Raw genomic sequence first — 26,065 nt, 5'->3', positions numbered from 1 at the left:
GAAATTTACAAAAAATTTGCCATGCTTTCTATATTGATTTTAAAGGAAATGAAACTTTGATATTAAAATAAGTAGACACAAGCATTTTATCTAACCAATTGACCATTTGCCATTTTTTTCTAGATTATAGCTTCCATGATTCGATGACGAACTAAAATTTTCCAAGGTTTATCTCCATTGGCAACTCTTATGGTCCATTTAGTAGCAAGACATAGCCCTTGAGATCTAGGATCTATAATTCTGAGACCACATTTATATCTTGTTGAATACAACGATACCAAGAAGACGCACTATATTGCTAGCTATGAACGTCCATGAGAACGTACCCAACAAAACATACACATTGTTTTACTACTTAAGGGGCATGGTAAATTATGCATGCCTCATCGACCACATATTAAAATTACACTCACATTTGTTACAAAAACTACCTAGAGAAAGAATCTTAGCCACCTTGTTTGAATCATCATCTTGTAGTAGTAGTCCAAGGTAACTAAAATATTATCAGTACATAAAACCATCTTCAAGCCTTTAACCACCATCTATTATAGACATTTTTGCCTCCTTTTAGCTACATGTATATGATCCAAGTATTGTTGAACTATACCTCTATATGATGGACCATGTCCTGAATGTTGTTATGAAGTAGATATGAACCAACATGCATAGAAATCATGTATGCACATATAAGAATTTCATCAACATTAAACACATTCATTTTCTTGTGAGTATACCTATGGACCAATGACAAATTTGACATAGCCTCCTAGATGCCAACATGCGGAGATCCATCCATATCATTAGTAAGTTCTCAAATCCTCACAATCCACTATTGTAACTCTAGGTTTTTTTATTTCCCTCTCCATGAATGCCATGTAATCAACCACCATTTCTCCCTAGAAACTTTACATTTCCTAGGCTTCATTCAACTCCTTAGAATCTACTCAATCTCCTTCATACTACAAGAGTGACACATTCTCCCACACCTATGACCACCACCAAAAGCCATTTGAAGTTAAGAAAAGACCGACCACCAGGATAAAACATGAATTTCCACGATCCTAATGACACTTGCATGTACCATACCACCAACTTGGTGTGAGCACAAATAATTAATCAACAATAAATGATTGTCTTGTCACCATCTTTAGCTCTAAACAATTTAATGATATCTTCAACTCTCAAACCCATTATTGAATATGAGGTTTGTAAATTATGACTTTAATAAATTTAATATAAAATATATAATTTATATTAAAACAAAATCAAATATAATTTTTATTTTACAAATAAACAATCTAAACTTTACGCTTACAAAAATTCTATACAAACATTAACCTATACACTTTCAAAACATAATAGTACTACAAACAAATACAATCTAATAAAAATCAAATTATAACTTTTCTAAAGCAACTATCTAAACTACTTACTCCATAAACAATCTTCAAACATTTTTGACACTACAAACAAATACAATCTAATAAAAAAGTTGAATGTTGAATGATGACTTTTTCTAAAGCATCTAAATTACTTACACCCTAAACAATCAAGTCAACCATTTTCTAAGTGGAGGTGGATGCTCATCCCTCTCTTATACATCACCCACAGTTGAATTTTCAGTGAAATTATGGCCCCCTTCTACACAAATATCAGTTTCACAATTTAAATATTGGAAAATTATGGCCCCCTTCCACACAAATATCTGTTTCACAATTTAAATATTGGAAAAACCAATTTAAAGAGCCCATTTTTAATGCACAACTCCAATCTAAGGTGTGAATGCTCTTTAGGGTTATCCAAGTTGGCAATGGAGGCATTTGAAAGAAACAAGAAAGCATCAAGTCAATCCAAATTAATGCAATAATGACTTCTAATTATCAAAATCCACATGCATAAGAGTGTGTATTAGTTGTTCAACATGCTTTAGAAGTGACACAAGCTCTTTTTTTTTCCACCTTATGCTCCTCAAGCTTTGGGAAAGTAATGGATGATTGTAGAACAAGCAATCAAAAGATTGATTGAGCAACACACACAAGCAAAGGCTTTCTTAAACGCTTCTTCCCTCAAGACTAAGGAACTAAAGGACAACACCAATAATTAAGATACCCACTTTTCTTTATTGCTAATTTCATTAAGTAAAAATGTTAGTTGAGGAAAAGAATAATAAAAAATTATATAATTGAAATCAATATATTTTGAATAAGTTAGACAAGATAAAATATTAAATAAAGAGAAAAAAATTGAATTTACATAAATCTAATAATATGAATATTCTTATTTCTTAGTTTGAAAAAGTAATTATTCATACACTTAATTAACTATTATTTTTAACTGACTATCTAGATGATAATAGATCATTGAGTGTTATCCAAACGTGATCAAATCAAAAAACATAACTTAAACTAAATGTTTATACAATTATCCATAGACTCTAGAAAACTCATATCATCTATGACTATCTAGAATTAAAAACTCACTGAAATTATTGGCCCCAAAATCACCCAATTAAATTGATTAGATTTCCCACAGTTCAATAGCAATGCAGCTAAATTTACTCTAATCATCCAATAGTAAAATTACTAGAATGTTCCCTTAACATCTACACTTAAAATTAAAAAATGATAGGCGATCTCACATGAAACTTCCCATGTATGGGTAGAACTGATCGGAGCCGTAGGATAAGGGAGGGATCTTGGCTGTCACATATACAGCAGAAAACCATGTAAATTATTATTTATTTTTTTTATGATAAGGCAAGTGTCAGATTTGAGGCCATTATGACTCACACGTGTCCAAAATTCAGTGCTTCCAAAGAATCTAATAGCCTATATATATGCAATGCGCATAGAGGATCAGAACTCAAATTGAATTGAATCGGATTAGCGCTAAAGCTCTCCTGCAAAAGATACTATACTATTCTCATTCGCTTTCTTTGTGATTCCTGAATCCACATATAATACGTGTAAGTAATTCTTCTCAGGGTTCAAATTCCTATCCCTAAGTTTCCGTGTTTATTTTCAGCTGGGTGTGTATCAGATTTTGATTTCGTCAATTTCAATCTTGTTGGGTCTATTTCAGTGTATATAAACTCATCTGAGTCGGTCTTAGATCTTGTTTGTAATAGCCCTTGTTTTGGTGGGTGCCTTTCGCTGTGTATAAATCCATTTACGTGTTGCTCAAATTTGGGTATCTTTCGATCCAATTGGGCATTGCTTACATTTCGTTTTTTGATAATTCCCATATTTTTGGGTGTCTTTCACAGGATCACCATTTTTCTGGGTGTTCTATAGTTTGTCTTTTTATCAATCCCCAAACCTAAATTGGTGTTTAAAGCGTATAGCAATTCATCTGTATCCAGATTTGGTGTTTTTTTAGTGCCAGATCCAGTCCCAATTTTCTGCAGTGTTTCTTGGCAAATTCCCTTTTGCCTTATCCTTTGATTTGTTTGTTGCCAAAAAAGCTAGAGCCATGGCTCTCCATATTGGGTCCCTTGGAGGTATTTCATCTTCCAATAAGTCATTAACTTCTGACACATCTGAGGCATCGGGGACTCTTGTAACGGCTCAATGGAAGCCCTCTACGGGTCTGAATTGCAGAACCCACAGGCCCAAGACAGAATTTGATTCATTACAAATTACAGCAGCTTCTCCTCCTGTAAGCCCTTGCGGCCCTTCTCCTCCTGTAAGCCCTTGCAGTCCTTCTCCAACATCAGATGACAGATTTAGAAGGTTTTTCCAACCTCAATATAACCAAAATAACTCGCTTAGGCCGGATTTATCTGTAGCCTGCAAAGCATTTGAAGTCCAAACGGAGGCTCCTCCTGCCAGTGCTGATTGGCAGGCTGAAGCTGTTCATCAGTTTGAGAAAAGTTATGAAGGAATAGAGCATGTTTTGGCTCCTAGCACTGCAAGAAAGCATGATTCGGGGAGAGTCCCGGTGTTTGTTATGCTTCCTCTGGACAGTATAACTCATAACAATACTGTCAATAGACGGAAGGCGATGAATTTCAGTCTTCAGGCCTTGAAGAATGCTGGTGTGGAGGGAATTATGATGGATGTTTGGTGGGGACTTGTTGAACGAGAGGCCCCGAGGCAGTACAATTGGTCTGGCTACAGAGAGCTTCTTGAAATGGCAAAAAAACATGGATTGAAGGTGCAGGCTGTTATGTCATTCCATCAGTGCGGAGGAAATGTTGGAGATTCTGTTACGTAAGTATATTACTACCCAAAAATCTTTCGCTTTTTCAGTGTGGAAATATTGACTTCAATTGTGAAATTTTTATTTTCTGGAAACAGTTTAGGGTTCTGATCTGTATTTTGTTTGTTGTGGTTGGATTGAGCAGAATTCCTTTGCCCAAATGGGCGGTTGAAGAAATAGATCATGATAATGATCTGGCCTACACAGACCAGGAGGGAAGGCGAAATTACGAGTATATTTCACTGGGATGTGATGAGCTTCCTGTATTGAAAGGTAGAACACCTGTTCAGTGCTATGCAGATTTCATGAGAAGCTTCAAGGAGAGTTTCCAGGATCTTCTTGGGGAAACTATTGTGGTAAGTAATTGTCAAATCTCATAATTCTAGTTTTGATATCGTTCTATTTAGTACTTATACATTTGTTGTGGGTAGATCAATTTTGGCTTTGGGTGCCATTTATAAGATAACCTCAATCGTCCTTTTGGATTAATTTTCATCCTGTAAACTTACACGCCTTCCATGTGGCTTACATGTATTTAGCTCTGTTCTCACTACTTTGTGCCTTCTACAAGCTTTTCTGGATGAACATGGTAGAACCCTACAATTTTTTCTGTGAATGAATGTAGGCTACGCTGTATGCTGGCAGCTTTTATGTTTGACAGTCTTTTCTGAGCTTTTTCTCATTCTCAGATGCTTGTTAAGTAGTTGAATCTCCGTATAGGTGAAGCTAGTCTATATCTAGAGACATCATATTTCTACAGTCCATTGTAATTGAATAAACTATCCTTCATGATCAGGATGAGGCAAATTCTGATGATGATCATAGGAGTTTAATTACACTTTCAGATGCTTGTTAAGTAGTTGAATCTCCGTATAGGTGAAGCTAGTTTATATCTAGAGACATCATATTTCTACAGTCCATTGTAATTGAAGAAGTATTCTTCATTATCAGGATGAGGCAAATTCTGATGATGGTTCATAGGAGTTTAATTACACAGTTTTGACCATAAGCATACTTTGATTCAAGTTTTTCTCTTTAATCTCACCTTAGATACATCATTGAATCCTTACGTGAATATTCATGTTTATATTTCTATGATCTCATCTTTAGATACATCATTGAGTCCTCATGTCAAATAATTTATCAGCTGTCAAATTTGTTAGATACATGCTTCATTTTCATGGTCTCAAATTTGCTTATCTTTCTATTTTCTGTATAGAATTTCATATCTGGCAATGAGTTAACGTGGTCCTCCTGTTATTCAGGAAGTTCAAGTGGGGATGGGACCTGCAGGGGAGTTAAGGTATCCATCTTATCCAGAGGCTAATGGTACATGGAGATTCCCTGGCATTGGCGCTTTCCAATGCTATGATAAGGTACTTACATGGAACAATTTGTATACATTATACGAATCTTCAGATCTGCTTTTCAGGTCTTTTTCCTTTTTAGTTTTTAGTAAATCTAATTTTGTCATCGAAGTGGCTCTTTTTTCTCTCCGTTGTTTTATATAAATCTATCTATACATATATTTTGATATGCTCTTCAGGTTTTTTTCCTTGTTTTATATATTGAAATTGGTGATTAAATTGGGCTTTTTATCCCTCCGTAATTGCAGTATATGAAGGCTAGCCTGAAAGCTGCGGCCGAAGCTAAAGGAAAAGAGCAGTGGGGTTATGGAGGACCAAGCGATGCTGGGCACTACAACAATTGGCCAGAGAATACACCCTTTTTCAAGCGTGATGGTGGCTGGAAAACTGAGTATGGCGAATTTTTCCTAGAGTGGTATTCCGGTATGCTCCTTGCCCATGGAGAGAGAATCCTAACAGCAGCTGAAACAATTTTCCGTGGCACTGGTGCTAAACTCTCTGCTAAAGTGGCCGGTATTCATTGGCATTATGGCTCCAGGTCTCATCCCCCTGAGCTTACTGCTGGGTATTACAATACCCGATCGAGAGATGGGTATTTACCTATAGCCCAAATGTTTGGTAGACATGGAGTTGTTTTTAATTTTACTTGCATTGAAATGAAAGATTATGAGCAGCCAGGAGATGCCCAGTGCTCACCAGAGAAGCTTATCAAACAAGTTGTTCTTGCAACAAGAAAAGCTGGGGTTCCTCTTGCCGGGGAGAATGCTCTTCCAAGGTTTGATGAAGGTGCACATGCTCAGATTCTTAACAGTGCAAGTCTTCGATTGCCAGAAGATGGGGGAAATGATATGACTGATCCTATGTGTGCCTTTACATATTTGAGGATGAGCCCGCAGTTGTTCCAGGATAATAACTGGAGGTTGTTTGTATCATTTGTAAGGAAAATGGGTGAAGGAAAGGCCAACTCATGGGATCAAGAACACAGAGATACAGAGCGTTTTGTACATGCTACTGTGCCTCTAGTCCAGGAGGCTGCTGCTTTGATGCATGGTTAAACTCAAGTAAACTCCCTCTTAAAGGGTTTCAGACTTGTATTGCTTTTGTAGTTTCATAGAGGAGGTCCTGAGACGCACATAAAGCTCATTTCCATTGAGCTGCTGCTGCCTCATTCTTCTATTTCATGATGGCAGTCAAATTTATCAATGCATCTCATAGGTATTTTAGCTGTTATTAAAGATAATGATGATAATGTTGTAAGTTTTTTCATCCCATGGAGATGAAACATCGTAAATTCTCACTCTTTCAATGAAAAGACATAATGAAAGTATAATTCTGGCAAAACTTGTGCCAAGTCTACATACGGCACATTGGGTGTTCATATTCTGATGGTCTCTGGTTTTAGATCATGTTACAGTTTTAATTTAATTTCAGCATATTCGTATCCGATGGTAGAATGAAGATTGTTTTGTATGGTTTTTAATTTAGAGCCTTATTCAAATAGAAAGAAATTAAATTTGATAGAAACAATGATGTTTGAAGGAAAACAATGGATCTCGTTGATACAGAAGCAGCGCAGCTGTTTCCTGTTCATTAAGAAGTCCTAGCATTGTAATTGTCTCCAAAATGATATGATATACACTCCATAACTTTGTTCTTTTTATTAAAAATATTAATAATGTGGGATCTGGGAAGCCACTTTTACTATCATAATGTGAGAAGCAAGTTTTTAAAGTAAGTTTTCATTTGCAAAGCTTAGAAATAATCTGTTTAAAGGCTCTCCTTGGCCGGAGTATTTATTGCAGCTCAAGGTAATCAGCTCCAATAAAGGAGGCTTCATTGGTAAATTGCTATAAATCTGGATTGTAAAATGATTGAAGGAGTAAACTTTGACATAAATCTGGATTGTAAAATGATTGAAGGAGGAAACTTTTTGTCAATTTTCAGATTGACACAAATGATGTTTTCTTGCTTTGGTTACTGATTCAAGAGATATGAGTTGCCCACTAAGGAAGGCTATTCTCAATTGTCACAAATTTTGACAAACAAACGAAGAGATTAGCAGTTCCCTCTCCCGTTATTCCGAATGATAGACCAGAGAGCCTAACCGAATTGGAATTGGAGTTTGCTCAACGAAATCTTCCTCAAATCAAAGCTTTGAACAATTAAAGTCGATATGGCAAAATATGTATGAAATGATTGAGCGAAGTGGCTGCTATGCTCAATATTATCTTTACATCATAAGAGGGAAACAGAGCAATTTTACATACTAAGTAGACTACAGAGGACCCATGAAAAATGTTCACAAACACATTGTATGTATAGAATCCAAACTGACAGGCTGTCCCATCCCATGTTTTAACAACAGGGTTCAAATGAACAACATATTTGACTGAGTAATTGTTAGGGTTCCTTGGATACCGGAAATCCTTCCCTTTTTGAGGAAACCATTAAGATGAAAGGAAAGCTAAGTCAACAGCATAAAGAGCATGATGACTAGATGATTTGTTGGAAAAGAATCTAGAGGGATTGGTCAATCAAGAAGCTAGATTGCTATTATTATATGAGCTGACTTTGAACTGAGAGAAATGTACACTGCACCCGATCTATGGCACGTCCTTCGAACTTGGAGCATTTTATTATATTCTTCAAAAAGTGTTTGTTTTAATTGTTGTAAATATGTATATTAATTGATTTGTTGTTCAGATTCCCTAATTTAATTAGGGAGTGTTCTTAATGTCAACTTCCCCTTAAATCATTTAGGTACATATTTGTAGGTACATATCTAGATCAATATGTAATTAGTATGTACTTAAGGTGTAATTAGTATTCTTAATGTTAACTTCACCTTAAATCATTTAGGTGTATATATAGATCAATATGTAATTAGTATGTACTTTAGGTGTATATCTATATCAATAAATTACTTGTCATTTTTAGCTACGAATAGAAATAGGATTATTGTTAGAGTTTGAAGGATTGGATGATGTCTAGGGGAAGTGTACCAGAAGTAAATATGGTTCTAATAGTGGACATCTTTTTGTCAACCCAACTCTCCAGTAGTAGATTGTAAAGGATCCCAAAAAATTGATAATGAAAAGTTCATTAATGAATATCACATGTACCAATAGTGGATAATTATTCAGTTTTTTTGTCCTTCATTTGTGCACCACTACTGGCCCATTTGTGCACCACTACTAGGACATTTGTGCATAACTACTGGGGCATTTGTCCATTACTATTGGACTACTACTGGATATTATGAGTTATCTACTATTGGCGCAAAGGTGTTTATGTATGGGCCGGCATTTTTAAATGACCTTTTTTTGACCTTTCCGAATATATCGATTTCCACAACGTGCATCATTACTACCCAGAAGTCGGATCTTTAGTTATAAGCAGTTAAGACAACCAAGAAAAGAAAATTGAAATCTAACGTATGGTTTGAGAGTTCTATGTGCGTGAACTTAGCTATGTCCACTACTAGTACGCCTCCCCTATATTAAGTCCTCTTAAATATATTCTCCTTAATATATATTTGTTGGTGATTATTGCACAATTTATTATTATAATAGTATTCTAAAATTTAAAAATATTTCTTACACACTAATTTATAATTTTAATTTATCAATTTTGTGTTTGATCCTTACAAATGAAAATAAAAGTTACATATAAGAAAGGGCAAAAATAGAATTACTTAAAATGATTCAAATCTTCAATCACTTTATAAGCTTAATTGAATAAATTTGCATGTTGTAGTGTTGTATTATTCAACAATGTGTATGGTGTAGTACTTTTATGTGAAAGGGGAAAAATAGAATTACCTAAATCGGTTCAAATCTCCAATCAAACATGTATATACCTATGTATTGAGCCCTAAGCTTTCTAGACTGACTTTGCATGTTGTATATTTAAAAATTTGAGTGTTTGTTTTCTGCATTACGTGAGCATGCTTAGACTTGTCCTTACCCTAAGACGACTTAGACTTTAATATTCTTCTTACCTCTTTTCTTCTTAGACATGTTTAAGAATTAGGTCATCACAAGAATTACTATCCATCCATGGACATTTTTTGAATTTTTCGACTTAATGAAATCCTAATAATTTTTCTAGTGTAAGTGATGTAGAATTATTGCTTATTGATATTATACAGTTTTTTCATTAGTCTAGTAAGTAATAGTGTAACACGATGCATTTGTCATCTTCATCAAGTTTAACTCTAATTGATACAAGTTGACTTGAAATCATATTCAATCTATTTAAATTATCAATAATTAATTCTCCCTCCCTTATTTTCAAATGACATTTTTTTTTTAAAACAATCTTATTAACTATGACCATTTGACTAATAAACATACCTATTTTCTCCAATAATATATTTTGTAGTCTTTTTCTTATACACATTCATCACCACATAGTTTGATAGATAACTAAAGTATACTTCTAGCTTCCTTATGTAGTCTTCATTAGACATACCTAACATGGTTTGGTTTAAGTAAATACTACAATCCACTATCTTCTTTCCACTAGAAGATCCTTCATCTTTAATTGTCATAGTTCAAAATTCTAACAACTGAATTTGTCAACTTAGATCTTGACACGTTAGATGTAGATTTAATGTTGTTTTGCTTATTCACAAAGTCTTCCTTCCTTTCGAGTTAAACATGAACTACAACATACTAACCATTATTAAGATCTACCATCACCCACACTAGGGTTTGCACTCCAATGAAATAGTAACCACTCAAATAACAACCTTGTGCTCAGATACCAAATGCTAAGTAATTTGTGCCCATTGCAATCAATCAATAGGTTGGGATATTGGAAGTTAAAGATTGAAGTCAACGATGCTTAGAAAATTTATCTAACATGTATAAAAGTAAATGAAATAGTATGCATCTACAATATTTACACAAGACACAAAAATTTATGTGGGAAGTCCTTTCAAGAGAAACCCCACTACCAAAAAATATTTGTAGCTAAATATTATTCGAAATCAAAACTTATTCAATATAACACGGTCTTTGAAACCTTTTTAGTCTCAATCTATAATATACTCTTCTATAATCACTTGAATATTCAATCTAATATTTAACACCAACAACGTACAAAATCAACACCTATCCTTTTAGCATATATATATATATATATATATATATATATATATATATATATATATATATATATATATATATATATATATATATATATATATATAACGCCAAGTGTGATCTTTCCACATAGATGATCACTTGGTAAAAACTACTGCTACCACATAGTATGAATCAATAATGACAACCTTAAAATTACTAGTATACATGCATGTTATTGGTATAACCACCATCACTGGCTTTTAGCTAACACCAACATAATATTACTCCTAATTGTGCATGGTATATAGTGTTATCTTCTAAGATATTATAGTGATCTTAGATGGAGCCGTCTATTCTCTATACAAAATAACATCTGATAAAAAACACAAGATTTGCATATCACAACGAATTTTTATACGATTTCTATTGGTTAGATCCTCTTAATCTACCTTCTCAATGCTATAAAAATGCAACAAATCCGCTGAAAAACAATTGTATTATGTAAATTTGTGTTTTTGATTAGGTATTGTTTTGTATAGAGAATAACCACTACTATCTTAGATTGTGTAGCAAGGACTCTCATTTTGTCACATGCATTCTTGTATTACTATTCATGATCCAACAAATACTAATTACATATATAATTGTAAGTTTTTCACATACGTTGCAACACCAACACATGTGAATCAACAAATAAGATGTACCACAAAACTTACAACATCATTATCATTAGTAAATCTTTATGCTGCTTGTACTAGACAACATTTTTAACTTCACCACATATCACTGCAATCAAGTATGTAGACAAACTCTTCCTACAAGAAGTATCTACATATGAAAATGGGGCAAGTCTCAACAATTCAATCTAGAATTATGGTAGATTTAGGTAAAAGGGAGATTCTACAACAATGAAAGAATTATCTAAGAGATAGATTGAGATGGAAAACTCTAGTGAGTGAAGGAGAGGATTTGGAGTGATATATAGAGTCTAAGAAGTGGAGAGAAGTGGAGATCAAAATTGAACTTCAAAATCTTACATACTATTTCATTTATTTTTATATACAGATAACTTCTTAATTAAAGAATGATTAACAAAAATATAATTGATTAACTTATTAATCAATCATCTATCATCTATTTTATTTATTCATTCACCGAGTCATTCTTTAAAAGATTCAATTGACTCATACCAACTCTACTTTATAAGTCAAAGTCCTTACCTTTAAACGAACAACCCAATCTATCTAATCAGTCATTCCATTAAACCGAAAATTAACCTAAAAAACATATCTATAAAATTTTAATAGTTGTTAAAAGAAAAGTAGATAGCAATACTAGTACTAATGTATTTCCCATGACCATCTTAATAAAGATAAGAACAAGGATTCCTTTATTTGTTTGTTAGAATTGAAAAGAAAGACCGACACTTTTCTAGTAAACCCTAATTTTTCACGTGGTGAGAGAAAAAGATTAGAATGGTGAGGTTGTAAAGATGTGATTCGCGTTGGTCTGCTCACATTTTGTCACGAGAAAGTTAGTTGTGGGGAAGCGCATATTTCAGATATGTTTGGCAGGAATAGACAAGATATATAAGGTTTCATACATTTTTAAAAGAATATTCTTAGAATCTTTTCAGAGTTCCATACGCGAAATTCAATATTCCACCGTTATAAGACGTGGGGGGCAGGCAACTGCAGTTCGCCTACGTTTCGCTGCATATTTAATTCAAAACTTAAGAAAAGAAAAAAGCATATTTAGGTTTAGATATTCTATGTTTGACAAAGTTTTTAGGTTAAGATATTCTATGTTTATAAAAGTGTGAAATATTTTTTGGATTTTTGTTCTATTGTATGAAATGGGTTATGTCATTTTTTCTTTCTTTTTTTTAAAAGTGGTATCAATATTTAATTGATTAGGGATGCGATCTATTAATTGAGTGTTGTGGGTTCTTTTCAATAATAATTTTTATTTTTCGAGTTATTAATATTTATGTGTTGAATAATGTTATTAAACAATCTATTTTTTAAAGATAGATTGTAAATTAATATCTATTGTCACTTGAATTATGTGGAGATATTTTAATATAATTGAGATAACCTATGCTAAATGTCTTGTTTAATATATGAGATGGACATCTAATTCAAACGAGCCCAAATACTATATTCACAATAATTGTTTTCCCCCCTCTCTCTTAATTTTGGCTACCACCACAATTGTACATGGTACACATGGAATAATCTCAAAGTGGGTCCTAATAGAGCCTAAAAATGAGTTGATAAAATCATATCAAATGTTGTCCTTTTAGACTATTCTTTGATGCAATCTTATATTGAATGACAACCTACTAAGTCTAATATCACTTTCAAAACACATCATTGTCATAAAATATGGCCATGTTGATACACATTCCACATGTTTGAAATCTAGAGCCCTATCACATGCATGAGACATGTTGGTTTTCTTGGTGGAATGATGTTATCAAATGTAAATATTGCTTCCTTTACTTATGGTCTCTAGTTGGTTGATATCTTCCCCTTGCATATAACACCATCACCTTAGAGCTTTGGCCTTTAGTTATCTCAATTTAGGAAATGAATATTGGGCAATGTTGACAAGTTATATGATTTTAAGTACCAAATAATATTGGAACACATATATAACTGTAAATGCATTTTAGAATTGAAATTGGCTCCACATAAGGTTGCCTCATCGCTTATATTGATTAGATGACACATTAAAAATTTATAAGATTGGATAAACAATTTTGTGGTGGTCATGTTCACCTTCATTTACATAGCTATATGAGAAAGCTACTTATTTATATGCATTTTCATATCTTATCTTAATAAAAAAATATTTCATTGTTTAAGATAATATAAGAAAGTATTAGTAGTCTTTTCTAAAGCATATATGTAGGTAAATATTAACAAAACTAGAATCCTAATTATTTCTCCACGAGGAAAGAAAAAGATGATAAGTATTATTTTTGAGGAAATTATTGATTGTTGCACAATAAAGTATTTTGTCCTTGAATTCCACATTAAACTTAGTTGATAACAATTCAAGGGGGTTGGAAAGTGATGTATGCATTCTAGAATAGATTTAAAAAATACAAAGTTGTGGCATTAAATGCCATAGGGACCCTATTTGAATTACTTGTCTCCCCATTATTACTCTATAGGTATGAAGAATGGTAGTAGAAGTACACCTAGCTTGAAATCAAAATTTGATAAATTCATAAAAACTTAATCACAATTGATTTCAACATAAAAACTTTAATTCCATGAGGTATTTTAAGTGAGACATGTAACTTTTATTTCAAGATATTTATATAGGTGGTCTAATTTGATGGTGTGAAGAACGATAAACTAGATGATGGGCACCTACATGAAACAATATATTGAGTGGATGAGAGAATGCGTTTTTATCTTACATTTATATTTGCATATTAATAATGGAATTGAAAGATACATGAAATTAAATTTTGAGTTTACTTCGTAGACAAACAAATTATTAAGGAAGAGAGATTACTACATCAATGAACTCAATTCCACACACAAGCACAATTAAAAAACTAGTTCATAGGGGTAGAAATTAAGTGAAAGACAAGCACATTATATTTTTTCTTTTCATTCTTTGTTGGACATTATACACTTATATGTCTTGCACTCAAGTTAATGTCTTTCATAACTTATTGTATATGGTGAAAATGGATAACAATAATAACAATATTGAAAGGCTAAATGAATTCAACCACAAAACCCTAGCCTAACAACAACAAAGATCCACCATAACATATGAAGATTACCTAAGACAATGCAAATCAAATGAAATCACAAAGATCATACCATCACATGTCCAATAGGGTTTGAGTCTCCATTCTTCCTATCTCCATTGATCTTGCTTGATATATTTGCTCTCTGATTTTATGTGCACAAGAGCTCAACAAAGAACGGAATGTGGTTGCAAGTAGGATCGTAGTGTAGTCAAGTGTATAAGATTCATTCGAATGTATCATTAGGGTTTGATAATGAAGTAAGCATCTCTTTATATAGAAGACACTATATGAAATGGAGGGATAAGATTGAGAGGTGTAAAAGGAGGTTGGCTATGATTAGAGGGTAGGTAAAAGAAATAATAAAATAATGAAAGGGGTAGGTAGTGTATGAATTAAGAGATGAATGACATGTGTCATGGGTAGAAAAGGTTAATAAATTAATTAAATAAATAAAGATTTATTTAATTAATAGAAGAAGTGGGATAATTAAATAAATAAAAATATTTATTTAATTTAGGAAAAGGATAATTTAAATAAATAAATGTATTTATTTAAATGAGAAATAAGGCTAGAAGAGGATAAATGAATTAATTAAATAAATAAAGATTTATTTAATTAATAGAATAATTAAGCTTAGATAATCAAATAAATAAAATATTTATTTAATTAGACATGACAATTTTAGGTGTCTACATTTTGCCCCTCTTTGAGACAATGCGGCTTGTCCCGTTGTTTCAAAGAAGATAAGATGAACTGATACAGAGTTGCCCCAAGATGGGAATGATATGCCCCCTCCAGAGATTGGATGAAAATGTCTGAAAAGATTGCAGACAATCTCTCGATAAGAAAGACGAGATAGAATGGACTGACCGGATAAAGTGACAAAGTCACGGGATAAAGAAGACTAGCTCGGGAAACGAAGGCTAGGGGTAGTCTATAAGATAGACCACGGGGGAAAATACATCATCATTGTCATCTACACATCCACGAGAGCAGATTGCAGAGCGAAAATAGAGCAGCAGTAGTCAACAGCGATGGCCTTCATTCATAGATTCGACCGCGTTCGCCGATTTCAGAGGCCAGCAGAGGCAGGAGAGCCGGTAAGTACCACCAAACCTCCTCGTACTTTGACGCATTTAATTTTGTTATTAATGCATGGTAGATAGAGCAATAAATGCGCTTAGACTAGGGTCCAAAAAGTGTCCAAAAACGTCCAGGCGCGTCTGTACTCGCGAGGCGCGTCTGTGTTTGTGCCAGGCGCGTCTGCGTTTGAACCCGCGTCTGTGTCAAATGCGACCGCGTTTGTGATGGTCAGTCGCGTCTGTGCCAAGAAGGCACGTCTGTGTCGCCCAGGCGCGTCTGTGTAGAGCATAGGCATGTCTGTGTCAATCAGGCACGTCTATGTTTTCCAAGCGCGTCTGTGCAGTCTGAAAGCGCGTTTATGTCAGGTAGGCGCGTTTGTGTTAAGTTTTGGTCTTCTAAGTCAAATCGGCAGTTTTGTGATGAACATACACTGTCGATTGGATAAGCTGCTGAGAGGATACACTCAAGCAGGTCCTCTAGGGAAGACTAGGATAAATCAAGGCACTTTGTGATGAACAGTGAGTACCAAGATAGAGTACTTTGTGATGAACAGGGAGTACTAAAATATGAGCAGCACTTTGTGATGAACAGGGAGTGCAAATGTGAGTAACACTTTGTGATGAACAGGGAGTGTCACACACGTAGTACTTTGTGATGAACAGGGAGTACCACTACGATAGAAGCAACACTTTGTGATGAACAGGGAGTGTCACTAGGATAGAAGCAACACTTTGTGATGAACAAGGAGTGTCACTAGGATAGATAGCCCTATGCATTTGGATAAAAAGTAGCATTTTGTGATGAACAGTGAATGCCACTATGACTGACATGAGTGATTTGCTTGACTGCAGGAGTATTTGCCGATGCTGGAGTCACGGGAGAGATTCCCGTCTACTTAGAGGTTGCGACCTGAGTTGTCCTTCGAGGACCGAGCAGCTATTGAGGAGATGGGATTGAGACATGTTCTATATGTGCCTGAGTTTCGAGCGAACATAGGACTGTTGACTGCGCTGGCGGAGAGATGGCACTTCGAGACCTGCACTTTTCATTTGTCGATGGGTGAGATGACAGTCACCCTTGAGGATGTATATAGGATACTAAAGATACCGATCGATGGGGAGCTGATCCCATACGATCGAGATGGAGACAGGGAGGCCCTGAGACGAGTATTCCAGGACCCAGGACTGGAGATGAGGGCAGGACACGTGGCATGGGATACCATGACAGCCACAGGATTAGCATTACCAGCAGTGGTAGGAGGAGTGATCAATGGGTTCCTGTGTCCAGATAGGGCGACACGGGGGTTGGCTGTGGGGTGGGGAGGAGCACTGGAGACACTGGTGACGCAGCACACCAGGTATGCTTGGGGACCGTGTGTGTTGGCACACCTCTACTACAAGCTGCATCAGTTTGTGTACCACGGATCTGTGGGTTTGGGCTGCGGAGTGACATTGCTGCAGGTATGGGCTTACGAGCATCTGCGAGTGACGAGGCCGATACACTTCAGAGGCAGGGGTCATGGATGCAGTTTTGTGCACCTATATGATATGATCACATCACAGCCACGGATTGGCAGGTTGGAGCACTGGCGACGGGTGATAGATGATATCAACATGGTCATATGGAGACCATATCTGGGCTGTGAGCAGTGGGAGGATGATGCAGTTGAGCTTCCCTACACCTTCCGGAGCAGGTATTTGATTGGGTGGACGCCTTATGTGCTGGAGAGGCAGCTAGTGGATAGGGTTGGCCGACAGTTTGGCAGGATTCAGAGGATGCCACAGGGCTCAAGCATGTATGCACAGACAGTCAGAGATCAGGCATAGTTTGGGCCCTTGCTGTCATATGATCAGGCAATTACACAATTGGTAGAGATGATGCCCCTACCCTGGGACATGTGGCCAGAGATTAAGGACGCCGGCATGGATGCTGAGTACATAGTCTACTGGGCAGAGCATCCCTTCCCACGCTTGACGGATCCGGGAGAGCCATTGGATGGAGATGGGGGTGGGGATGATGATGATGGGGGAGGTGATGGGGGCAGAGGCCGACGGAGGAGGAGGGGAGCAGTTGGAGAGAGGAGGGTTGCACCTCAGAGGGAGGGTGGTGAGGAAAGGCAGGCTCGGGTGGTGAGGGGTCGCGGTGGATTGCCGCTACAGGTGCCAGCAGCACAGGGTCCCAGATAGGTACAGGTGCAGGGACAGGGACAGAGATAGGTACCAGTACAGGCACCAGTACAGGTACAGGCACAGGCACAGGGGCAGGCACCCGTACAGGGGGAGCCACAGGCAGAGGTGGAGGGGGCTGACCCAATCGAGGATGAGCTGCTAGAGCTGAGGAAGATCTGCCAGGGCCAGGCAGATGAGATCCAGGAGCTGGAGAGGGAGAGGGATTAGCTCAGGATGAGGCTCAGAGATACTGAGTGGGAGCGAGATTAGGCTATTCAGCGCTATACAGAGGCTAAGACAGCACTCAGGGCCGGGAGACAGGCAGCGGAGGACACAGGGGCAGGATATGCTTATGTCCTGCAGGCAGGGGAGGAGATTGCCTACTGGCGAGATCTCTACTATGGTGCAGTGCCAGCAGATCAGCGGGCAAGGAGCTTCCATAGACCATCGCGTACATCGACAGCTACGGGAGGGAGCCGGAGGAGACAGGCATCGAGTGGTGGGGTTATGGGTCCTCCACCACCACCAGATAGAGGAGACAAGAGGGATGATCCTGGGGCGGGTCCTTCAGGGGCTCAGATTCCATCGAGGCCAGGCGGCTCCGAGGGAGGGAGTTCATCATAGCCATAAAGGGCTCCCTATGTATCAGTTTTGTACCATTTTTGTATTGTAGACACCTACGGGTGCTTTTGTAGCCATATGATTTTGACATCATTGTATCATGACACTTTATGATTATATATATGAGATGATTCATCTTTGCGGCAGCTATATGCATGTGTACCTATGTGATGAGATGTTCTTATGTGATGTTTGTTTTATGGATGCAAATATAAACATAATGAAATGCAATATTTTTGTTCTTTTATGTTTTAAAATGTTATGCCAATGCAATTGTAAATGTATGTAATGCAAATGAATATGATAATGCAAATGTAAATTGTACTAACAGGTGTTGTGTGCAGGATGTGATGTAGTTGTGATATCTATATGTATGTATAAAATGCTTATATGTGGCAATGCAAGTGCAACTACATGAAATGCAAATGTTTTTAGTGTGTCATTATACTCAGTCATGTGATAGCAGGCTATGCGGACTCGAGAAGGACAATGGAAGTCAATCAAGAAAGGGGGATGGAAGATAGAAGATATGAAAGTGAAAGAGCTTCTTGTGCGTTATCATCATTGAGCTTTATTATGGCAAGTTGGTTATGACAATCGAGGCATATGTTTGACCCAGAAAGTCATTGTACCTGTTTGCATGGAGATAAGACAGTCACAAACAAGGAATGCCCCAGTTCACACTAGACTCACAGTGTCCTCATATCCTTGGACAAGTCATAGCATTACTAAGAGACAATCCACAGACAGCAAAGAAAATAGGTGACGATACCCCATCCTCGCCTTTCTAGTCAAAGACATCCTGGAGATAGAATCTCTAGTCAGAGACATCCTGGAAAAGCTAAAAGACATGTCACCAAAAGATAAAATCAAAAGAAAACCAAGAATCGACACCAACATCCACTGTAGTCCTCACGTTTAGTGTCTCTTGTCACTTGTATAAGTCTTATTTGATTGTGGTCACAATGTTTACTTTCACAGAAAGGATAGATAGCACTGAACCATATGTTGTTTGAGTCTGTTGAAAGATTTGATTTGTTGAAGCCCATTGATGCTGCTATGTCTCATCTGAAACTGACTGAATCCATGAAACTGATACGTTATTGCGGAGAAGATGAAACTTTATTGCGGATCTGTGATGCAAATGTTGCTTTATTGCAAATTGTGCGCGAATAGACTGAAGAAAGCTAGGAGAAACTGTACTCCTCGAAACATGTGATGCTCTCAGTTCCACACCCATCACTAGACGTAGGATTTTGCCTTAGCCATAGATAGGATCTGAATTATTATGGATGAAAAGGGATGAAAAGGGAGGTTTATTATGAATGGCTAACCAATCTTGGGTAGATCAATAACAAGCCATGATGGGAATGGGTAAGTTTATTATGAACGAATTGGTCGTGAGTGTGTGCAAAGTGAAAGGATGAAAGTGAATCCTGAAGGAGGAAGGAGCAATGTCTCTACACATGGCGCCGGTGACCCAGTTTTCACCATGGTACTTGCCCAGGGCGCCACCGAAGTGGTTTTCACCGTTGGACGAAATTATTTCTCTTTACTTTTTTCGATTTTTCAATGTTTTTTGTGTCACAAGGCGCCTGTTTGCCAGGTTTTCACCAAGTAACGATTTTTTTTGTTTTTTAATTTTTTTTGTATTTTTTGAATTTTTTGAATTTTTTTGTATTTTTGAATTAGGATATTCTGAAGAGCTATGTGTAAAACCTGCGAAGGTGCATGTTGTTGATAGGGTCCTCCAAAGGTTCACCTTCTGTAGTTGAGAGCTGATATGCCCCAGATCCGTATGTTGCTGTAATGATGTAAGGACCAAGCCAATTTGGTTCGAACTTGCCCTTCTTCTCTCTGTCTTGTTGATTTTTAGGATTTTCTCTGAGAGCTAAGTCCCCTACCTCAAATGTGTGAGGCTTGACCTTGTGATTGTAGCTGCGACTCATTCGTTGTTGGTAAGCCTTGAGATGACTAAAAGCAGTTTGTCTTCATTCATCCAGTAGTTCCAGCTCTTGTAAGCGAGAGACCCTATAGTCTTCGTCATTGATGATGTTTTGCAAAGAGACCCGTAAAGAGGGTAACTCAACCTCAATAGGCAAGATAGCTTCAGTGCCATAGACAAGTGAATAGGGTGTAGCTCCTGTAGGTGTGCGGACACTTGTGCGGTAGGCCCAAAGTGCAGGATTAAGTTGGATATGCCAATTACGACCAGCATCGTCGACTGTCTTCTTTAGGATTTTAAGGATTGTTTTGTTAGACGCCTCGGCTTGGCCATTACCTTGGGGGTAATATGGTGTGGAGAAATGATGGGAAATATGGAAGCGGTCATAGAGTTCACGAACATCCTGATATTTGAAGGGACGCCCCGTTATTAGTGATAATAGAAACAGGAATACCGTATCGGCAAATGATATAGTTGAGGATGAATGTAGCAATCTATTTTCCTGTGACTTGTGTGAGAGGAACGGCTTCAATCCATTTTGTAAAATATTCTGTGGCAGTGATAATGAATTTATGACCATTGGAAGAAGGAGGGTGAATCTTGCCTATGAGATCGAGTCCCCACTGACAAAAGGGCCAAGGAGACGCAAGTGGTTGAATTTCTTATGCTGGCGCATGTATGAGGTCTCCATGAATTTGGCATTGCTTACATTTCTTGACAAACTGATATGAATCTTTTTCCATATTGGGCCAGTAATATCCAGTCCTAATGAGTTTCTTGGCCAAGGTAGGACCACTAGCATGTGGACCACATATCCCTTCATGCACTTCCCGTAACGCAATCTGAGCTTCGTCACTTTCTAAACATCTAAGAAGAGTGCCATCTAGACCTCGCCGGTATAGGATATCAGCTAAAATGACATATCGAGAAGATTGGCGAATGAAAGTGCGACGTTGGTTATTTGATAGATCATGAGGTAAAGTATTGTCACGTAGGTATGTGAAAATGGAACCATATAACTAGGATTTGGGACCAACAATGCATATCGTCTCAGTATGCATGATCTCATATGAAGGAACCAAAAGGTTATCCACCAAGAACTCATAGCGGGTCTCGTTTGGAGGTAAATCAATCAGGGAAGCAATTGTAGCCATGGCATCTGTGGCGCGATTCTGCTCTCTTGGTATCTGCTCAAAGTCTATCTTTGTAAAGTGTTGTTTCAGGTCATCCACCATTTGTTTATAAGGCATTAATTTCTCATCTTTTGTTTGGTAATCATCAGTTGCTTGACGGATGACAAGTTGGGAGTCCCCAAAAACACGAAGTTCCTGGATCTTCCATTGAACTGCAACTCGTAATCCTGTTGTTAATGCCTCATATTCCACTATATTGTTAGTGCAAGGAAATGATAAGCGGTATGATTTTGGTATAGAATCCCCTTGAGGAGTTATAAAGAAGATGCCAGCTCCTGCCCCATGCTGTGTGTATGAGCCGTCGAAGTACAGTTGCCATGGCTTGGCATGTGACATTGTCAAAATGGATTCGTCTGGAAATTCTGAACTTAGGGGAACATCATCTATCATGGGAGCATCTGCTAATTGATCTGCGATGGCTTGTCCTTTTATTGCTTTGCTGTCTACATACTTGATGTCGAATTCACTCAGGATCATTACCCATTTGGCCAGTCACCCAGTAAGTGTTGTCTTATTGAGAAGGTATTTCAATGGGTCTATCCTTGCAACTAACTTAGTCTTATGAGTAAGCATGTAATGTCGTAATTTCTGTGAAGCAAAGACCACTGCGAGACATGCACGCTCAATTGGTGTGTAGTTTAGCTCATATCCTACTAATGTGCGACTGATATAGTATACTGTTTTTTCTTTGCCCTCAGCAATTTGTTGTGCTAAGAGTGCCCCCAGTGCTGTTGGAGTAGCTGATATGTATAGTAACAGTGGTTGATCTGGAACTGGTGGCATCAGAACTGGCGGATTTAGAAGATAATCTTTGAGCGTCTGGAAAGCTTGTTGACAGTTATCATCCCATTTGAATTTGATGTTTTTATGTAGTAGGTGCTGAAAAGGATTACACTTATCTGCCAGTTGTGCGATGAATATTCAGATGAACTGGAGTTTGCCCTGTAGGGATCGAAGTTGACTGATATTTCTTGGTGGTTGCATTTCCAAGATGGCCTTGACTTTTGCTGGATCAGCTTCAATTCCTCTTTTGGATACAATGAATCCTAGGAGCTTCCCGGAGGTTACTCCAAAGACACATTTCTTGGGGTTTAATCTTACTTTGTATTTTTCCAACCGATCAAAGATGACTGAAAGTATGTCCAAATGTGTATTTCTGTCTACTGATTTGCCCAAGAAGTCGTCAACATAATCTTCCACGATTACGTGCATGAGATCATGAAAGATAGTAGTCATGGCTCTTTGATATGTAGCACTTGCATTCTTTAGCCCGAAAGGCATGACATTCTAGCAGAAAGTTCCCCACGAACAAGCAAATGATGTTTTATGTTGATCCTCGGGTGCGATTCTTATTTGATTACAACCAGAGAATCCATCCATCAATGATAACATTTCATGACCTGCTATGAGATCAACAATCAAGTCAATGTTTGGTAATGGGAAGTCATCCTTTGGACAAGCTTTGTTGATGTCTCTGAAATCTATGCAAATTTTGATGCTGCGATCTGGTTTACTGACAGGAACTAAGTTGGAGATCCATTCGGGATAATCGATTGGGTGTATGAATCCGACATCCAATAACTTCTCAAGTTCTGCTTTGACTAGTAATGCCACTTGTGGATGCATTTTTCTTAATTTCTGTTTTACTGGTTTTGCCCCCGGTTTGACTGTCAAATGATGCATTATCAAATCTGGATCTAATCCAGGCATATCAGCGTATGACGAGGCGAAGTTGATTTATCGTTCTTTGAAGAAACTTATGAATTTTGACCTTTCGGACTCTGTCAGTGATTGAGCTAGGAATATGTTGTGTGGAACCTCTCCTTTACCAATGTTTGTTTTGATAGTCTCCTCTACCAACATGGATGACTTTTCCTCATATGATGCTGGGAGAATATCGAGCCTTCCATCTTCGGGTGCCTCAAAGAGGTTTTCACCCTTAGATACGTCCTTTCTTTTTACTTTTTTGGGGTCAGACAACGCCACAGTGTGGTTTTCGCCATAAGACCTTTGATTTGTTCTTATTTTCACATTTTTGCGACTGGAAGGTCCGACACCCTCACCAAAATATGCCACGCTATTGAGTTCTATAGTGTATCCTGCTTTATGGTCTCCAAGAGGAAGATCAGCCCGTGTCCCCAGATAGTCTATAAAAGCTTCATCGTTTTGGAATGTGTCAAACTGTGCAGGTCCTTCATGATCTCAGTCAATGCGTTGGTGGTGAACAAGGGGAAGGTCATTAATGTCTTCGAAGTTAGCGGGGCTAAGAGTGAAGATGCAGTTATATTTGGGTATGTCAAGGTAATTATCGAGGTAATCGATGGCACTCTCCTCATCAGTCTCGATCGCGAGCGAATCCAAATTATCATCACTAGTAGTGCATTCTGGGACAGGTGTTCTCATCCTATGTGATTTCAACCTAGAACCTTGAGACAAGGACTGTGTGGAATCCTCATGGGTTGTTTCTTGACCAACTCTGAACATGTTATAAAATTCCTCTTCTTCTGTGGGTTCATTTGGCTCTCTGAATATCTCGGTGAGCTCGTAGTCACTGGAAGACTTGTCGGAACCCCATTCCCATTCGTTGGAATCTGTGGAATAGCGATCCTCTTGTTGAATTTTGGCAGCTTTGATTTGTAAGGCTTCTTCTATCCTTTGGGTGTGGACCTTGGAAGTTAAGAAACCAAGTCCTTTCGAGCGTTCCTTCTTGAGAGTCAATTCAGGTTGTAAAGGTTCAATGATGCCTTCCTTTCGTAGTCCCAGAGGGCTTTTTCCATCATACCCGAATTTTTGTAGAATTTTGAAGCCTTTGCCATATTTCTCACATGGTAGATTGATGTGATCTTGTGTTTCCTCTTCATTGTCTCTGAAAAGCATTTTTTATAAATCTTCCTCTTCTAGTTCACCCCATCTTTGAAAGGTGGTAGGGTCCCATTTGAGCATCATGATGGAGATTTGTTTGTTAGGGTGTGGTCTTCCATATTCTTTTGGGGAACTCATGACTTGTCGTAAGTACATGGTCTGATTTAAAGTATATTCCCCCATGCCTTTGTCCCGAAACTTGCCTTTAAGCTCACCTTGTTTTGATGTCGAAGGTTTTAATGACTCCGGATCAATGTATGCCGACGAAGGAACAGCCTCACGATTACTGGGAATGATGGTCTCAGTCTTTGATTTTAGGTTATTGCAGTATATGAATGGATTAGGATCACCATTAACTGTTACTTCCACTCCATTATGAGGAAACTTAATGCATTGGTGATATGTGGATGGGACTGCCCTCATTTCATGAATCCAAGGGCATCCTAGCAATATGTTGTAAGTGAGATTTAAATCCAGGACTTGACAAACCACATCCTTTGTAACTGGCCCAACTCTGAGAGGTAAGATGACTGTACCCTTGGATGAATGCTCTTCATCATCATATGCTTTAATGGTGATTTTGTTTGTAGAATTCACAACTTTATCAGAATATCCCAATTGTGTAATAGTGCTTAATGTGCAAATGTTTAGACCTGCTCCTCCATCTATCAGGACTCTTTTTATTCGATGTTTGTGTATGAAGGCTTCAATGTGTAGTGGTGCATTATGTGGCTGACTTACGGAGGCGTCATCGGCTTCTGTGAAAGTAAGGGAGTGTGGAACGGAAAGGTATCCCACCATGGCTTGAAACTGGTCCACGTTTAGATCAGTAGAAACGGCAGTATCTCTCAAGATTTTGTCAAGAATGGCTTTATAAGCAGGGGATATGCATAGGAGCTCAAGAATGGAGATGAGCGCGGGTGTCTTCCCTAACTGTTGTACAAGGTCATATTCAGGTTTGGTTGATGAAGGAGCGGTGTTTTTAGTTGGAGCACCTTGCAAAGTGATTTTACCTCGACGAGTTGTGACATTACATTCAGAGGTAGGTTCAGAAGAAGATCCAACACCTTTTAAGACAATCTTGGGTCTCCGAGTAGAATTCTCAGACGCTTGGTCCTTGATGATAATGGTAGAGACGTAATTGTCCATCGAGATGTGATTGATGGTTGAATCATAGTTGTAAGATGCTCTGGTATAGTTGGTTTGATCTTCTGTGGCTTTAGCTTTTCCCTTGTCATGTTTTGGGAATGGTTCCTTAAACATCTCATGTTCTTGATTAGACGAATGTCCCTCAATCTCAATGTCACCTCTATCAATGAGATCTTGTATGATGTTCTTCAGTCGATGACAATTTCCTGTCTAATGACCCTTGCTCTTATGAAATTCACGATACTCATCATCGTTCCACCAATTTGGTTTAACCTTTGGTTCATATGGAGGAAAATCTGGAACTGTGATTATCTTGTTTGCCACTAGCTTCTTGAAGACTGACTCAAGTGGTTCTCCCAATGGGTTGTACTTCCTTCGTGATCTGGAAGTTGTTTGAGTATTCACTTGATTGTTTGTAGAACTTGATCCAGAAAAAATGAATTTGGGTCGCACTGTGTTGGCATCAACAACACCATCATTGATTGTGTTCTTGTTTTTGTTCCAAAATCTTGGCTTGTCTTTTCCCTTAAAGTCATCTTTGTTTTCCTTGAATATCTTGATGACTCCCTGTTCAATTAGGACCTTTTCTGTCGCTAAGCCTTTTTCAAT

General features: G+C 37.5%; 1 protein-coding gene across 1 annotated transcript; it reads left to right on the top strand.

Moving 5' to 3' along the window:
* Positions 1-2,849: 2,849 nt before the first annotated feature.
* LOC131057363 (beta-amylase 1, chloroplastic) lies at positions 2,850-6,945 on the top strand. Its single transcript, XM_057991506.2, has 4 exons — positions 2,850-4,211; positions 4,346-4,556; positions 5,466-5,576; positions 5,816-6,945. Exons 1-4 carry the CDS (start codon positions 3,472-3,474, stop codon positions 6,620-6,622), a joined length of 1,869 nt encoding a protein of 622 aa, XP_057847489.2. The 5' UTR covers positions 2,850-3,471; the 3' UTR covers positions 6,623-6,945.
* The last annotated feature ends 19,120 nt before the right edge of the window (positions 6,946-26,065 follow it).

This window comes from Cryptomeria japonica, chromosome 5 (assembly GCF_030272615.1).
Source record: "Cryptomeria japonica chromosome 5, Sugi_1.0, whole genome shotgun sequence".
In the NCBI taxonomy this organism is placed as follows: Eukaryota; Viridiplantae; Streptophyta; class Pinopsida; order Cupressales; family Cupressaceae; genus Cryptomeria; species Cryptomeria japonica.
Note: the sequence above shows the minus strand (reverse complement) of the source record. Positions and strands in the feature narration are given on the sequence as shown.